The sequence below is a fragment of the Conger conger genome, chromosome 16 (genome assembly GCF_963514075.1).
Source record: "Conger conger chromosome 16, fConCon1.1, whole genome shotgun sequence".
NCBI lineage: Eukaryota > Metazoa > Chordata > Actinopteri > Anguilliformes > Congridae > Conger > Conger conger.
In genome coordinates, this window is record NC_083775.1 from 36,534,656 (window position 1) to 36,551,581 (window position 16,926).

At 41.3% G+C, this 16,926-nt stretch overlaps 1 protein-coding gene across 1 annotated transcript in view; it reads left to right on the forward strand.

Annotated features, from left to right (window-relative positions):
- Nucleotides 1-16,926, forward strand: part of LOC133114198 (uncharacterized) — a 117,337-nt gene that overhangs the window by 63,035 nt on the left and 37,376 nt on the right. The window contains exons 106-139 of the mRNA XM_061223366.1: nucleotides 17-146; nucleotides 384-574; nucleotides 2,611-2,701; nucleotides 2,956-3,073; nucleotides 3,694-3,878; nucleotides 4,024-4,179; nucleotides 6,462-6,598; nucleotides 6,916-7,049; nucleotides 7,241-7,335; nucleotides 7,443-7,617; nucleotides 8,405-8,433; nucleotides 8,556-8,577; nucleotides 8,788-8,815; nucleotides 8,917-8,998; nucleotides 9,104-9,250; nucleotides 9,337-9,539; nucleotides 9,641-9,744; nucleotides 9,841-9,959; nucleotides 10,522-10,698; nucleotides 10,896-10,927; nucleotides 11,057-11,154; nucleotides 12,141-12,169; nucleotides 12,408-12,429; nucleotides 12,645-12,672; nucleotides 12,818-12,899; nucleotides 13,004-13,150; nucleotides 13,237-13,439; nucleotides 13,541-13,644; nucleotides 13,741-13,859; nucleotides 14,433-14,609; nucleotides 14,806-14,837; nucleotides 14,967-15,064; nucleotides 16,050-16,078; nucleotides 16,317-16,338. Coding sequence (XP_061079350.1) covers nucleotides 17-146; nucleotides 384-574; nucleotides 2,611-2,701; nucleotides 2,956-3,073; nucleotides 3,694-3,878; nucleotides 4,024-4,179; nucleotides 6,462-6,598; nucleotides 6,916-7,049; nucleotides 7,241-7,335; nucleotides 7,443-7,617; nucleotides 8,405-8,433; nucleotides 8,556-8,577; nucleotides 8,788-8,815; nucleotides 8,917-8,998; nucleotides 9,104-9,250; nucleotides 9,337-9,539; nucleotides 9,641-9,744; nucleotides 9,841-9,959; nucleotides 10,522-10,698; nucleotides 10,896-10,927; nucleotides 11,057-11,154; nucleotides 12,141-12,169; nucleotides 12,408-12,429; nucleotides 12,645-12,672; nucleotides 12,818-12,899; nucleotides 13,004-13,150; nucleotides 13,237-13,439; nucleotides 13,541-13,644; nucleotides 13,741-13,859; nucleotides 14,433-14,609; nucleotides 14,806-14,837; nucleotides 14,967-15,064; nucleotides 16,050-16,078; nucleotides 16,317-16,338 — 3,545 coding nt within the window. The remainder of the gene's footprint in view (nucleotides 1-16; nucleotides 147-383; nucleotides 575-2,610; nucleotides 2,702-2,955; nucleotides 3,074-3,693; nucleotides 3,879-4,023; nucleotides 4,180-6,461; nucleotides 6,599-6,915; nucleotides 7,050-7,240; nucleotides 7,336-7,442; nucleotides 7,618-8,404; nucleotides 8,434-8,555; nucleotides 8,578-8,787; nucleotides 8,816-8,916; nucleotides 8,999-9,103; nucleotides 9,251-9,336; nucleotides 9,540-9,640; nucleotides 9,745-9,840; nucleotides 9,960-10,521; nucleotides 10,699-10,895; nucleotides 10,928-11,056; nucleotides 11,155-12,140; nucleotides 12,170-12,407; nucleotides 12,430-12,644; nucleotides 12,673-12,817; nucleotides 12,900-13,003; nucleotides 13,151-13,236; nucleotides 13,440-13,540; nucleotides 13,645-13,740; nucleotides 13,860-14,432; nucleotides 14,610-14,805; nucleotides 14,838-14,966; nucleotides 15,065-16,049; nucleotides 16,079-16,316; nucleotides 16,339-16,926) is intronic.

Below are 16,926 nucleotides of genomic sequence, written 5' to 3' on the forward strand. Positions count from 1 at the left end.
CCATGTGCTCCTGTAGCTACTCCACCGTGCAGCAGGCAACATGCAAGGCGTACTTCATACAAACCGGAGAAGCAGACTTTGATGTTCTGTCTGACGCTTTGAGTGGGAAGAAAGCAGAGTTACTGAGCAATGCCAAAAGCTGCCTGGTGAGTAGCACTGGTGAACTGTTAAATTAATTTTAATCGATTCTTCAAAATTGATTAAATCCAGTGGTAGGTACTGCCACCACTTTGTAGGTAGACAACAAATAAATGTTTCTTTGTACTAAAGAGTCCACTTACCCTGTTGTACAATATGGGATGATAAAAGGACATGAAATCCAGAACAGGTGCCGCCCTCCGGCCCGTTTACATTCATTAATCTATGCATTTTATTTATTCCAGGGTGTAACAGGAACAAACCTGAACAAGGAGACTGTGGAGGTTCTGGGAAACATGTGCTGCACACTGGATGAGTCTCACATCAGTGACTCTGACCCACTGATACTGGAGAAACTTAAAAACTGCAAGGAGTTCTCAGACAAGCAGCTCGATGCAATGGAAAAAGTTCTTCTCCGTGGTACCCCCATTTATGGGTAGGTAAAGAAAACAGTCTAACAGAGGGACATAAGGGCTGAACTCGGACCTGGGTCAAATACGTAAATGTTTTGGATTTATTTAGGATTTCTGTGCTTCATTGATCTGGTATGGTGCATTTGAGTCAAACAGAAGACCAGAAGGTGGTACCTAACCTCTATACTGGAGACCCTGTCTGTTCTGTCCTCTCTGATAGACTGCCTGTCCAACAATCCCACAATATCTAAATGAACACCTGTAGGAGGCAGTATTGTAACTTTGTTTTCAGGATTTAAAAAATAAACCTTTTTTAAAATCCTTTGGATTAAAATAGTCTAAATATCAGTTTCTACCTTTTCTTACTGTTCATCATCATCTTTTTCTTCTGGCTATGATGTCTATGGCAGCCCCTACAAAGTTGTTTAATTTGGCACAGTGATTGGAGACAGTCCCATGATTCTTTTCACCGAGATTAATGTCTACACCTCGAGCACTCTAGCCCTACCAACGGGTCAAAGTTGGAGTTACGTTTATGGATGTAAGTTGAGGAGTAATCGTGATTTTTACAATTGAGGTACCATTAAATTCCTTGGATCAAACTCACTAATTGAATTTGCACAAAATCCGCCATATTGGATTTTCTGAAAAAGTTAAGAACATGTTCACAGGCCACAAATTGTATCCAATCTTCACCAAACTCGGCACAGATGATGTTCATACTGAGCCTCACAAAAGATATCAGATGGATTTTAGATTTTTGAAAGCGCTTGTCCGTCACAGCAAATTGAAATCGGCGGCAAATTCACCTAACAAAGTGAGCTCATATTTCAGCAACGCTTTTATGAATCGACACCAAACTGGGTACATTGGCTCAGTTTGATACCATAGAATCATTTGACCACTGCAGGGCACCACAATATGTCAAGACATATTTTTCCAGATAATGGTAATGTGTTTGCCTTAAAGTAATTATTGTGTGTGGTTGGTTGTATCTTGGGAGATCCCAAGTCAAAGACAAAAGTGTTTGTCCATTACAGTCAATCAAAAATGTCAGCAATGTCGCCAAACAGAAAGTGGTGTCCGAACTCAGGAATGCTTTGCTGTATCAAAACCAAACTTGGTAAATCGACTCGGACCCTCATTTTGAAGAAGCAAGAAAGAATTTCTGTTATTTGGCCACTGGGGCCACAAAGTTTGGCCAGTATTCACCAAATCTTCTTGATCTTCGGACCAAGCCGAGGTATAGCCAATCAAAATTAGCAGCGAAGCCGTCAAACAGGAATCTCATCAACGCTTTCATGTATTGATACAAAACTTGGTATATGGACTCACGACTCCTTCTTGAGGCTATGACACACATTATGACACACATCCGGTGTCATTTTCCCACTAGGAAGCACTGCAATAAGCAAAAATATGTCTGCTTATTACTGTTAATGTATTTCGCTTAGAAAAACTGATTCTAATGTATGCTGATTCTTTGGTAAATCCCAAAGCTGAGACCTGACAAACTGTTATTTGAACTTAATTGATGTTGCCATTGAACTTGATCAAAATGTTTAAAAACATTCCAACGCCAACATATTTTGTCCAATCTTCACCAAACTTGGCACAGATCATCTTCAGACCAACCCTCACAAATGTCTCTGATGCATTTTTGATTAACAAAAAACATTCATCCATCACAGCCAATGACCTAAACAGGGCGTGAGCTCATATTTTATTGACATAAAACCTAAAGCTTACAGCTACCCTTTTAACATGATCTGATCAAGTTTTCACGGCGACCCTGCCTTGCTGGACTGCTTGGGCCCCTAAACCCTGCTTGCAGGTTCAATTATATTTTTATTTATGCCATTTATTGTGCAGACAGTGCACATTGCCGAACACAGTGTTCATATGCTATGCACTATATTTTATGGACAATATGTTATATGTTAGTGTATTTTCATCCGTAGTCCCTCGGGCTAAAACCAAAATGTAACATTAGTAAAACAAAAAAAAGTTATTAAAGCATAAAAATATGTTTTTAAATGATTTCATTGTTTGCTTTCAGAAATCCTTCAAAATGGAACTTTAAAACTCTGCAAAAGTTGGAACCCCTCCCAGTGTTTCTAGGAAGCTCATTCTGGTGTCGTCTTGGAAAGGTGCGTACATATTTGCATGACTGGATCATTAGATGATAGATTAGTTTTGTCCATGTGCATGTTGACCTTTCATACCAAAGTAATTATTCAGTTGAAAATAAGAGGACACAATTGTGAGCAACTGCAATAGGTGGCGCCATTTTTTCTCATTCGAGATAGCCACACCCACACATTGATTTTAATATTGTTTCTATTGGCAAGAAATTCCTTTTCTTCTCTGGGAAGCTTGTATTGTATTTTTCTCATCATTACAGAGGGTCAAACGCAGATACCTCAGAAAGCTCCGGAAACAGAAAGGAAGCAGGCGGGAAAGGAAGAAGCTCAAAAGACTTTTCAAACAATTACGTTGTTCCAAAAATATACAAGGAGCTGGTAGGTTGGAACAAAATTTAGTTGTTACTTCTGTTTAAAAATAGGAGGCGGTATTGCTCAGGAGGTAAGAGCGGTCTTCTGGCAGTCGGAGGGTGTGTGGAAGTGTCCCTGAGCTAGACTCCCAACCCCCACTTGCTCCTGATGCGCTGGTTGGTGCCTGGTATGGCAGCGTTGGTGTGTGTGAATGGAAGAATGAGAGGCATTAACTGTAAAGGGCCTTGGATACACTCACCAAGCACTTTATTAGGTATTTATTAGACTTCTACTGCTGTAGCCTATCCACTTAAGAGTTATGATGCAGTGTTCAGTGATGCTGTTCTACATTACATTACATTACATTACGTGGCATTTAGCAGACGCTCTTATCCAGAGCGACGTACAACAAAGTTGTAATGTGTGGTTATTTGCATTACTGTCACCTTCCTGTGACCAGTCTGCTCTGACACATTTGGTTGACTAGTCATCTTTAACAGCCCATAACATAAATAAGCCTTTGTTTATTTAAAACTAGGACCTTTGCCCTAAGAAGAAAGTCATCCCTCTGAAATGTCTCCATTGCACTAGGTACAGTATGTACAAGCCCTTCCATGTTCACACTTCATTGGTTTGTCTTTCTTCAGATCATTGCACAGTTGGAAACATCACACAGGTCACCATCAACGATGACTCTTTTCCCTTCGGTTACGATGCCATCCAGTTCGGCCACTGTCTAAGCGTGCAGGTTGTGAAGGACAATTTTGCAGCTCTGGCTCAGAAGGTGGATGAGGATGAATTGCAGACAATTGTTCTGAGCAAATCAAAGCAGGTACTAATAACAATAATAATAATAACAATAATAATATGACCTATCACTATTGTGTCAGTTCCACAGGGCTGTCATCATTAATACATAAACATATTTTCAAATGTGCCATACGTAAATCACGGTTCTGCTATTTCCTGTCTCTCAGGCATTCCCAGCGGGCCTTTCAGATATGCAGTTGCAACTCCTGGGTTCTGTGTCTCGTATGGCCTCCCTGGATGACATCAGCAAGTGGAGCATCATCACCATTGACAACCTGGCTGCTCTAATGAACTCAGAAGATGGAGCGTGGGAGCCTGAAAAGGTAATGCAGGAACACAGGTTCCATGAAGCAGACAGCACTGCGCATTCAGTCCTGATCAAACTCGACTTAGTTTCTGGCTCTCTCTCAAATTCTGTCCTGACGTGTGCTTCTTTAATTTCACAGGCAGGATTATAGAATGGATAGTGTCATGATCAGTTTTTTTCCCTCCAAGTTCCCAGCGTTATTTCCCTCTGTGCTTTCCGTAGACTGTATTCCTCCACATTAATTTGTTCCACCTGTTTTCACTTCCTGGTTTTTGTGCACACCTAATTATTATTTTCCCCTCGTCTATTTAAACCTGCTTGTTTTGTTAGTTTTTTGGCAGATTGTCATGTGCTTCCGCCATACTTTCCAGTGTTTTTTCCTGTCTGATTACCTGGGTATCGACCCGTTTTGTTTTCGACTTTCGCCTTTTGGATTTCTCCTCTGTTCGAATATGACTTTGATTCACCGGTTTGTGCTCTTGGATTTGGCTGCCTGTTTGGACTGCCTTATCGTTATGGACCATCTGCCTTTGACCTCTACTATATATTGGACTTCCTTTGTCATCCTGTTGCTGCTCCCGAGCCTGTCTCTGCCCACCCAGAACCCTGTCTGCTCCCAGCTGAGCGTTACAATGGAGATCCTGACGCCTGCGGATCCTTCCTGTCTCAGTGTTTGCTGATATTTCAGCTGCAGCCACCCGTCGTCCCAACCGAGACGCTTACGTCATCGTCCTGTTGTCTGGCAGAGCATGAGAATGGGGGACGGGATTCGGGATTTTGGCGCCACTGAGTACAACCGAACACCCTCTTCACTTTGGCTATGAAGAGGATCTTCGACCTTGCGGTTTCCGGGCCTGTTGCAACGCGTTAACTCTTCCGCATCCGCCAGGGTAACCGTTCTGTTTCGGTATTACTCCATCGAGTTCCGGACCCTGGCTGTCTCAGCGGGGTGGAGCCTTCAACAACGGGCTGTCCAGTTGAACAAGTTGACGACCTGCGAACTACCTGCTATTCTGGAGGCACTCATTGGTCTAGCCATACAAGGGGACTCACGTTTAAGGGAGCAACGAGCTTCGAGACATGCCCGAGAACCCAGTTACCCCTGACCTACACCCGTCCCACATCCCAGTCGTCAGCCCTTGGGAGAAGACCCCGAACCTGAGCCCTAGCAAGTCGGCCGAACCAGGCTTTCACCGCAAGGGAGGGAGATGCATATTCTGTAATGTCTCTGCCTCTACTGTGCTGGACTAGGTCTACTCTGAGGCAAGCCTTTCGGACTAACACTCTAACGGGAGCTGCATTGGTTGAAGTTACCACCATTACATTACATTATTGGCATTTGGCAGATGCTCTTATCCAGAGTGACGTACAGTTGATTAGACTAAGCAGGAGACAAAGCAGGAGACAATCCTCCCCTGGAGCAATGCAGGGTTAAGGGCCTTGCTCAAGGGCCCAACGGCTGTGCGGATCTTATCGTGGCTACACCGGGATTAGAGCCACCGACCTTGCGTGTCCCAGTCATTTACCTTAACCACTACGCTACAGGCCGACCATCACGTCACCTGTTAGCCTCCTAATTTTGGGGAGGCCCTAGGTGATTCCCCGAAACCACCTTGTTTTTTAACAGGTTCCACTTCAACTGCACCTACTGGCCTGGCTCAAAGAACATCAAACTTGACACCCCGTCTGCCATCATACTTTGCCTCCCGCCTCCCCTATGCCGCTTCCATCCAGTTTTTCATGTTTCCTGGGTTAAGCCTTATGTCACCTCCATGACCTTTCTGTTAAACACCCTGAGTTGGACGTGAGGGGCACCGGGTGTCGCCCATAGGGGGGGGGATTCTGTTATGATCTGTGTTTTTTTTCCCCAGTGTTTTTGCCTGTTATTAACCAGCAATTTCTGAATATTCTGTACAGGACTGGGGATTTAAAAGGGAAGGTTCACTTTCTCGGGTATTAAAGAGAATTGGATTTAATTGACAGATTTGATTTGAGTTGAAATCAAAATGGACTTTTCCTCAATTTAGTCTTCATAACCGCATGAACATGTCTTAAAATATATATTCCAAAACATTTCTGAAATAGTAATTTTATGTAAATAAGGACCAGTGGGCGTGTATGCCGATCAAATTTCTGTCAATTTTTCCCTCCAATCTAATATACTTTTCACATGGTGGCATGTAATCCACATTTATCTAACATTTCTTTTATTAATACTCCCAAACATTTACACTGATGCCCTATTTTCAGCTATTGAACCTTTCAATCAAAGTTGTTGTTCTTCATTTTCTGTTGTAGAGCAAAGCCATCATCTTAAAATACTTGGAAACACCTGCCAATACCCTGGGGACCGCAGAGCTGAATGCAATAGGCGGGCCTAATCTGTGCCCCCTTCCCAACAGTGTCCTGAGGAACATCACCCCTGAGAGTCTGAAGTGAGATTCTAATGAACCCTTATTGAGCTTTTACTGTGAGGCCTTATTGAGTCTAGGAAGCCTCATGAAGTTTTAATGATCAGAACTTATAAAAGTTTAAACTACGAGCCCTTACTGAGTTTTACCTATGGGGTCATATTGTGTAAAGATCAATCTGATTGAGGGTAACGGCTGTAGGTTTGTATTACAGGTGGGACATTGCAGTTAGTTCCTTGAGCAAAAGTGTAAGCTGAATGCTAAATGAAGGTACAGTAAGGACCATTAAACTGTGTGAGATAAAGCACTGCTAACACTAGCTCCTTTTTTTACATTTACAGAAATGCCAACTCCTTGACTATTTCAGCTTGTCCTGTGGAGTTCAAGGATGAAATGTTCCTCATAGCTGAACAGGCCTTTAATGAATCTGATCCCATATCACTGATGACTTACCAGCTCATTCAGTCTTACCTAGGTGAGTGTCATGGTCAACAACCTGTAGCTCGCTGGCCATTTTCATTTGCATGCTATAACACTATTTTCATTCCTCTCATACAGGTTGAACAAACAGTTGTCCACCGAGGTGGTAGCATTGCTTGGTTGTTAATGACTGGCTTGTAGCCATCTAGTTCTAATTTCCTTTGTGTTCCATTTGTGTCTGTTCAGGAGGCGCACCCAAAGATTACATATTAAGACTGTCAAGAGCCAATGTTAGCATGGACTTAGAAACCTTTATAAACCTGAACTCAAGCGTACTCTTGGTAAGTTGAGAAATGTGATGCGACACACAGTAAATGAACCCTAGAACATGGTATTCTCATAGACCAATATGATGCTTTTCTAACATGAATACTTCTTCCACTTTAAGGATCTCAATGTGACGGCGGTAAGTCAGCTACTGGGAGGTAATGTGCAGGACCTGAAGACCTTTGAGCATGTGACTGTCATACAGCACTGGATCCAGAGACAGCCTCAGTCCGATCTGGACAGTTTGGGCATTGAGCGGACACCTCCAGTAAACACAACTTCAACTCCAACATCTGGTAAGATGTCTGACCCAATGACATTTCATAAGATATTTTTTACATTCAAGCATGAAAGGTTCCATAAATCATCCTGAATAATGCATCTGCCAAACTGCAGCATAACCATAATTATAATCAGAATAATGTTTCAAAGCATCCTTTATTCCTACAAGGACATTGGAGACCTGCCCCTAAAGCCCATTGTATTTTCTCCAGAGCTAATATACAAGGGTTACCACTTTTCACTCGCGATACCGAAACCAAGTATTGGAGTACTGAGGACCCATCCAATACAGACCACCATTTTCTTTATATCTAATTGAACAGCAGCACACAAGGCCTTAATGTGGATACGCTTCGATAGGGATCAACCCAGTCCATGTAAAAATAATAAATGAATAAAAACTAATATAGTCAAGCTGGGAAACAAAAACAAAGAGCTCCTTCCATTATTTTGCATAAAAAGCAGAAATATGAATTCAAATTATGCCACCCAGCATTCTTTTCTTCAGAATATCTCAAATTTCACAGATTAAGTCATAGCTGCCCTTAATGGAATATAAAGGAGGCTGATTCAGAGATGGCCATGTTTTGATACTACATATTTTAAAAACAGGAACTCATATCATGTGGGAATTTTCTCCCCTTTGACAGGCTCAATGATTTCCGTATGGCTTTCGAAAATGTCGGTGTAGAACCACCCATGTGAAAATTGTGTTCATAAAATACCCTTTCTGTGAAGAATTTATTTTATCGATATATGACTGTTCCTGTGTGACACTGTTTCATTTTTTTTTATGTACAGACTGCATGATGATGCCATTTGATGAAAGGGTAATGCAATTTTTTGTGTTTGACATTTTTTTGTTACTGCTTGAGAGAACATATGAGCAGGAGAGTAAGTGTGACTTTCACAAAAGCAGCTTTTATTCACATTTGCTTTTTCTTTGTTTCAGTGTCCATCCACACCATGTAATGGTAAGCTTCAATCAGGGCTGTATTCTGACACACTTTCTCTACAGTGCACATGCTTTATTTTTTAACAAAGAATTATACTTTCATACATTAATTTGTATGTAATGTCTTTATAGCTGGGCTTAATGAAACCTGTCAGCCCAGTTTATCACAGTTTGATGCATCTTTTAAAATTCCGGTTTTATTTTGATATATTTATCTGACTTTTTACAGAGAGCGGCATTTGTTCTGGAGTACACAAGTGGGTATAATTAAAATATTCAAGAAAAAGAAATACATTCTAAATCTATCTTTACAGCTATGTTATATCTATCTAACATGATTGTTCTTAAATGAATACAGCTCTAAGCTGCAGGACTACTTGGACTCTGGGATGACTGGAATGCTCTGCAATATTACACTCACTGAATATGCTTGCTCATCGGTATGAGTTTGTAAACCTTTTTTTCTGAGATTTCTATGCAAGGCTTTGTATTCAAGGTTTAGATAAATGACATTAATTTCATGGTCTTCATATTATTTCCTTCAGTTGGCCTCACTCACTGGCGAAAAACTAGCTGACCTGCTCACATGTAAGGTATCTGGTGGCATGGTCTACCCCAAGCAGACCTGGAAGCTCTTCCTCACCAAGGCATCTGGAGTCCTGAATGAAGCTCTCACCATCCTCACTAACAGGGTAACAACATCTCAGTGCTGTGAGTTTGCCTTTGGCTGATGTGCTCCCGAAAGTCTGGCAAAAATAACGGCTTTCACCTTTCACAGTCCGTCAAGTTGAGGAGCCTGCCCGTCCTGGAGGTGGTGGGTGAACTCAGAATCAACACACTCAGCGAGGAACAGCTACAGACCGTACCAGTCATCCACCACCTGTTCCATCCAAAACTGCGGACTCTCATGTCCTCTGTGTCAGTGGAGTTTCTGTCCTGTCTCAGCAGCAAGAACTTCACCTGCGAGACCTACCACCACGTGTAAGTGCTGAGTCATTTCCCATCATACATTGCTGCAGTGAATCAGTGTCATTCTCATGACTTCATGGAGGTCTGTCACTAACTGCAGTCTTTTTTCCCAGGGTGAATGAATTCGGCTACCAGTTTCCTCACATGGACGAGATGCAACAGCGCATGGTGCTCAAACATTTCATCCTCCCCTTCCTGACCCGAAATCACACCTCAGGTAAAGATCTTTTTCAAAACATCATGTGATGTTGTACCTTCAGCATTCCAAAATGGTGGCGCTGTTAAAGTGTCTATTTGCGGATTCTTGCCTCAGACCCTGCCTGTGTGGACAGCACTAATGGAAGTGAGGCCTGGCTGTACAAGAACTTCAAATCGTATTCTGCCTTTGTGCCTCTCCGGGAGCTCCTGATGCTAAATCCAAACTTCCAACCGGTATGTTGCACTGATTCATAATTCCATTCATGTGTGTCAGTAAGACATGGTACTTTGCATGATCGCAGTAGCAGAGTAGTCTCGTGGATGCTGCATTGTGGAAATCGTGGAATTATAGAATTATCTGTGTTATGAGTGGTTTTGAGGTATTTAGCTTCACAGATACCAAAGTGAATGGGCTACAAGCAGGTACAACCTTTTAAATCTTTTCATACTTTTAAACATTATTTTCATTATGTGTGTAAAGATTCACACATATACAGTATTTAGTACCACAACACTAACTAGTTTTGGTCAAAAATGTCAGTTAGAACCTTATAATTCTAAGGTCATGAAATGCACATAAACAATCTTTTAGAAAGACATCACTCATCATGCAAGAGCATTAGCATGCAACCACTGTCATCTTGTCCTTGCTGCTCTTGCCCATGGCTTGCTTTTAGGGGGCTTTATGCCAGGTTCTGCTGCCAAGCATAGTGATAAATGCTTTGTAAAACATGCAATTTAACTAAGTTTGACTTTATTGTGCCAAATCGGTGACTCGTTGCTGCACTCCTCTCAGCTGGAGACCCTGAACCTTCTCAGCCCTCGACAGACAGCGGAGCTGGTCGTGTCACCCCACCCTGCACTTTCAGATAAAGAAGCCATCATCACTGCAGTGTTTGACCACTTCATGGAATCACCGAATGACATGAAGCAGAGAGAATTCCTCAGGGAGTTTGCAATGTTGTCCCAACAGGTAATATTCTTGTGTGTAAGCGTTTTATGTTTTTATAAAATGTATTTTAAATTAGCATCATATGTTCAGTGTGCCCAGGCTCAGCAGGGAAACAAGGCCACATACAGCCCTTAAAAAGATCACGTATGACCATTAAAATAAATGGTGATAGAAAAATGAAACCGTGTTCTCATGAAGTTATTTTTTCCCGTTTGTAGAGACCGTTGAACTGCAGCTCCATCCAAACCATGTGAGTTCAACCACAGGCTTACTTTGTCTCTGTCTTTGATCACATTGCTGCAATATGGTGTTTCCTGGCGTGATTGGTCTGTTGACCTTACCAGGCATTGTTTCAGTTCATTTTCCTCTTCTTGCTCAGAATCAAGAGGCTTCGTCACTCACTGTCCTCAATGCCAGGACGTCAGGAGCCAGTCATCTGGGCCAGCATTAACGTGTTCATGCAAGCAGGACCCAGACGTGAGTACATGTAAAATTCGCAGAACAAACTGCATTTCCAATTCTTTGTAAAACCCCATAACCCAGAACATTAAACACAGCTTTTTCAACAATTTTCAATTATCGTTGCCAAATTACTTTCAATTCCGTTCTGTAGTGTGCATTTTTCAGTTGTTGTTATCTAATGTCGCTAACTAGTAAACTAACACTTCTGATTTACTAGTGCAGAAGGATTCTGTTGAGAGCAGTATTACGAATCGATGTGGTCAAACTGGAAATGATTAGCGTCCTGGTTATACAATATGATTTAGTGACATTGAGTGATCATTGCTTTGAAAACATTATTGTTGACAGAAATTATTTCAGGGTTTTTTTTTTACAGCAAAGGTCAAGTGTGTCAGATCTAGTGCTGTGTCTATCTCCCCACTCCTGATATATACTTCCTTCCTGTCTCCTGTCATTGATTCCACCTGTTTCTCGTTTTGTGCTTGTTTAGTGGTGTATTTAAACCCCTTTGTTTCTGTCTTTTGTTGCCAGATTGTTATGTGTCCCGACCATATGCCCCAGCATTGATTTCTGATTGATTTCTGTTACGACCCATTTTGTCTTAGACTTCCGCCTCTTGATTTATCCTTCTGTTCTGATTTGACCCGTTGTGTTTGGACTCTGTTTGGCTTTGGTGTTTGGCTTTGGTATTTGTTTTTGGATTGTGCTTTTGTTTGGACTGCCCGTGTGTTTTTGACCCTTCACTTGCATTATCAACTACTCTCTGGATTTTCGTGGTTGTACCCGTTTTCCTGTCTTCTGAACCTTTGCCTGGACTTTAGTTTCTGAACTGCCTAATCTCTGACCCTTGCCTGTTTGAACTGCTCTGAACTAATAAAGTCTTTAATGTTAAGTTCTGTGGTCTTGCTCTTGGGTTCAGTGTTCTGGCTCCTGACATATTTATTTTAGTTATATGTGATTGTTCCAGTGTGACACTGTTTCTTTTTTTGTATTTGGCACAGACTGCATGACGATGCCAGTTGATGAAAGGGTAATGCTAAGTTCCAAGTTCTTCTCATAATGAATATGAACATATCCAGATCATTCACATACTTGCACCAAAATAATGTAGCATGTCCAAAGCTTTGTTTTCCATTTAAAGCCAACTGACATTTCCCATTTTTTGTATTTGACATTTTGGTACTGCTGCTTGAGAGTATATGAGCAGGAGAGTAAGTGTGATTTTCACAAAAGCAGCTTTTACTCACATTTGTTTTTCCTTGTTTCAGTGTCCATTCACACCATGGAACGGTAAGCTTCACACAGTCCAACAGGGCTGTATTCGTACGCACTGAGAGAGTTTCTCTACCGTCCACATGCTTAAAAAAAAAAAAAAACTTTCTTACATTACTTTGTATGTAATATATATCTGGGCTTAATGACACCTGTCAGCCCAGTTTATCACAGTTTGATGCATCTTTTTGAATTCCAGGTTTATTTTGATATATTTATCTGACTTTTTACAGAGAGCAGCATTTGTTCTGGAGTACACAAGTGGGTACAATTCAAATACTAAAGGAAAACATTCTTAATCTATCCTTTATACAAAAATCATTGTGTGTGCATTAATTATTTGACAGATGATATAATAATTAAATAAAGCTTTGTTTCTGACATGCTTGTTCTTGAATGAATTCAGCTCGAGCCTACAGGATGACTTGAACTCTGGGATGACTGGAATGCTCTGCAATATTACACTCACTGAATATGCTTGCTCATCGGTATGAGTTTGTAAACCTTTTTCCTGAGATTTCTATGCAAGGCTTTGTATTCAAGGTTTAGATAAATGACATTAATTTCATGGTCTTCATATTATTTCCTTCAGTTGGCCTCACTCACTGGCGAAAAACTAGCTGACCTGCTAACATGTAAGGTGTCTGGCGGCATGGTCTACCCCAAGCAAACCTGGAAGCTCTTCCTCACCAAGGCGTCTGGAGTCCTGAATGAAGCTCTCACCATCCTCACTAACAGGGTAACAACATCTCAGTGCTGTGAGTTTGCCTTTGGCTGATGTGCTCCCGAAAGTCTGGCAAAAATAACGGCTTTCACCTTTCACAGTCTGTCAAGTTGAGGAGCCCGCCCGTCCTGGAGGTGGTGGGTGAACTCAGAATCAACACACTCAGCGTGGAACAGCTACAGACCGTACCAGTCATCCACCACCTGTTCCATCCAAAACTGCGGACTCTCATGTCCTCTGTGTCAGTGGAGTTTCTGTCCTGTCTCAGCAGCAAGAACTTCACCTGCGAGACCTACCACCACGTGTAAGTGCTGAGTCATTTCCCATCATACATTGCTGCAGTGAATCAGTGTCATTCTCATGACTTCATGGAGGTCTGTCGCTAACTGCAGTCTTTTTTCCCAGGGTGAATGAATTCGGCTACCAGTTTCCTCACATGGACGACATGCAACAGCGCATGGTGCTCAAACATTTCATCCTCCCCTTCCTGACCCGAAATCACACCTCAGGTAAAGATCTTTTTCAAAACATCATGTGATGTTGTACCTTCAGCATTCCAAAATGGTGGTGCTGTTAAAGTGTCTATTTGCGGATTCTTGCCTCAGACCCTGCCTGTGTGGACAGCACTAATGGAAGTGAGGCCTGGCTGTACAAGAACTTCAAATCGTATTCTGCCTTTGTGCCTCTCCGGGAGCTCCTGATGCTAAATCCAAACTTCCAACCGGTATGTTGCACTGATTCATAATTCCATTCATGTGTGTCAGTAAGCCATGGTACTTTGCATGATCGCAGTAGCAGAGTAGTCTCGTGGATGCTGCATTGTGGAAATCGTGGAATTATAGAATTATCTGTGTTATGAGTGGTTTTGAGGTATTTAGCTTCACAGATACCAAAGTGAATGGGCTACAAGCAGGTACAACCTTTTAAATCTTTTCACACTTTTAAACATTATTTTCATTATGTGTGTAAAGATTCACACATATACAGTATTTAGTACCTTTGACGTATTCACAACACTAACTAGTTTTGGTCGAAATGTTAGTTAGGACCTTATAATTCTAAGGTCATGAAATGCACATAAACAATCTTTTAGAAAGACATCACTCATCATGCAAGAGCATGAGCATGCAACCACTGTCATCTTGTCCTTGCTGCTCTTGCCCATGGCCTGCTTTTAGGGGGCTTTATGCCAGGTTCTGCTGCCAAGCATCGTGATAAATGCTTTGTAAAACATGCAATTTAACTAAGTTTGACTTTATTGTGCCAAATCGGTGACTCGTTGCTGCACTCCTCTCAGCTGGAGACCCTGAACCTTCTCAGCCCTCGACAGACAGCGGAGCTGGTCGTGTCGCCCCACCCTGCACTTTCAGATAAAGAAGCCATCATCACTGCAGTGTTTGACCACTTCATGGAATCACCGAATGACATGAAGCAGAGAGAATTCCTCAGGGAGTTTGCAATGTTGTCCCAACAGGTACTATTCTTGTGTGTAAGCGTTTATGTTTTTATAAAATGTATTTTAAATTAGCATCATATGTTCAGTGTGCCCAGGCTCAGCAGGGAAACAAGGCCACATACAGCCCTTAAAAAGATCACGTATGACCATTAAAATAAATGGTGATAGAAAAATGAAACCGTGTTCTCATGAAGTTATTTTTTCCCGTTTGTAGAGACCGTTGAACTGCAGCTCCATCCAAACCATGTGAGTTCAACCACAGGCTTACTTTGTCTCTGTCTTTGATCACATTTCTGCAATATGGTGTTCCCTGGCGTGATTGGTCTGTTGACCTTACCAGGCATTGTTTCAGTTTGTTTTCCTCTTTTTGCTCAGAATCAAGAGGCTTCGTCACTCACTCTCCTCAATGCCAGGACGTCAGGAGCCAGTCATCTGGGCCAGCATTAACGTGTTCATGCAAGCAGGACCCAGACGTGAGTACAAGTAAAATTCGCAGAACAAACTGCATTTCCAATTCTTTGTAAAACCCCATAACCCAGAACATTAAACACAGCTTTTTCAACAATTTTCAATTATCGTTGCCAAATTACTTTCAATTCCGTTCTGTAGTGTGCATTCTTCAGTTGTTGTTATCTAATGTCGCTAACTAGCAAACTAACACTTCTGATTTACTAGTGCAGAAGGATTCTGTTGAGAGCAGTATTACGAATCGATGTGGTCAAACTGGAAATTATTAGCGTCCTGGTTATACAATATGATTGAGTGACATTGAGTGATCATTGCTTTGAAAACATTATTGTTGACAGAAATTATTTCAAGGTTTTTTTTTACAGCAAAGGTCAAGTGTGTCAGATCTAGTGCTGTGTCTATCGCCCCACTCCTGATATATACTTCCTTCCTGTCTCCTGTCATTGATTCCACCTGTTTCTCGTTTTGTGCTTGTTTAGTGGTGTATTTAAACCCCTTTGTTTCTGTCATTTGTTGCCAGATTGTTATGTGTCCCGACCATCTGCCCCAGCATTGATTTCTGATTGATTTCTGTTACGACCCATTTTGTCTTAGACTTCCGCCTCTTGATTTATCCTTCTGTTCTGATTTGACCCGTTGTGTTTGGACTCTGTTTGGCTTTGGTGTTTGGCTTTGGTATTTGTTTTTGGATTGTGCTTTTGTTTGGACTGCCCGTGTGTTTTTGACCCTTCACTTGTATTATCAACTACTCTCTGGATTTTTGTGGTTGTACCCGTTTTCCTGTCTTCTGAACCTTTGCCTGGACTTTAGTTTCTGAACTGCCTAATCTCTGACCCTTGCCTGTTTGAACTGCTCTGAACTAATAAAGTCTTTAATGTTAAGTTCTGTGGTCTTGCTCTTGGGTTCAGTGTTCTGGCTCCTGACATATTTATTTTAGTTATATGTGATTGTTCCAGTGTGACACTGTTTCTTTTTTTGTATTTGGCACAGACTGCATGACGATGCCAGTTGATGAAAGGGTAATGCTAAGTTCCAAGTTCTTCTCATAATGAATATGAACATATCCAGATCATTCACATACTTGCACCAAAATAATGTAGCATGTCCAAAGCTTTGTTTTCCATTTAAAGCCAACTGACATTTCCCATTTTTTGTATTTGACATTTTGGTACTGCTGCTTGAGAGTATATGAGCAGGAGAGTAAGTGTGATTTTCACAAAAGCAGCTTTTACTCACATTTGTTTTTCCTTGTTTCAGTGTCCATTCACACCATGGAACGGTAAGCTTCACACAGTCCAACAGGGCTGTATTCGTACGCACTGAGAGAGTTTCTCTACCGTCCACATGCTTAAAAAAAAAAAAAAAAAAACTTTCTTACATTACTTTGTATGTAATATATATCTGGGCTTAATGACACTTGTCAGCCCAGTTTATCACAGTTTGATGCATCTTTTTGAATTCCAGGTTTATTTTGATATATTTATCTGACTTTTTACAGAGAGCAGCATTTGTTCTGGAGTACACAAGTGGGTACAATTCAAATACTAAAGGAAAACATTCTTAATCTATCCTTTATACAAAAATCATTGTGTGTGCATTAATTATTTGACAGATGATATAATAATTAAATAAAGCTTTGTTTCTGACATGCTTGTTCTTGAATGAATTCAGCTCGAGCCTACAGGATGACTTGGACTCTGGGATGACTGGAATGCTCTGCAATATTACACTCACTGAATATGCTTGCTCATCGGTATGAGTTTGTAAACCTTTTTTTCTGAGATTTCTATGCAAGGCTTTGTATTCAAGGTTTAGATAAATGACATTAATTTCATGGTCTTCATATTATTTCCTTCAGTTGGCCTCA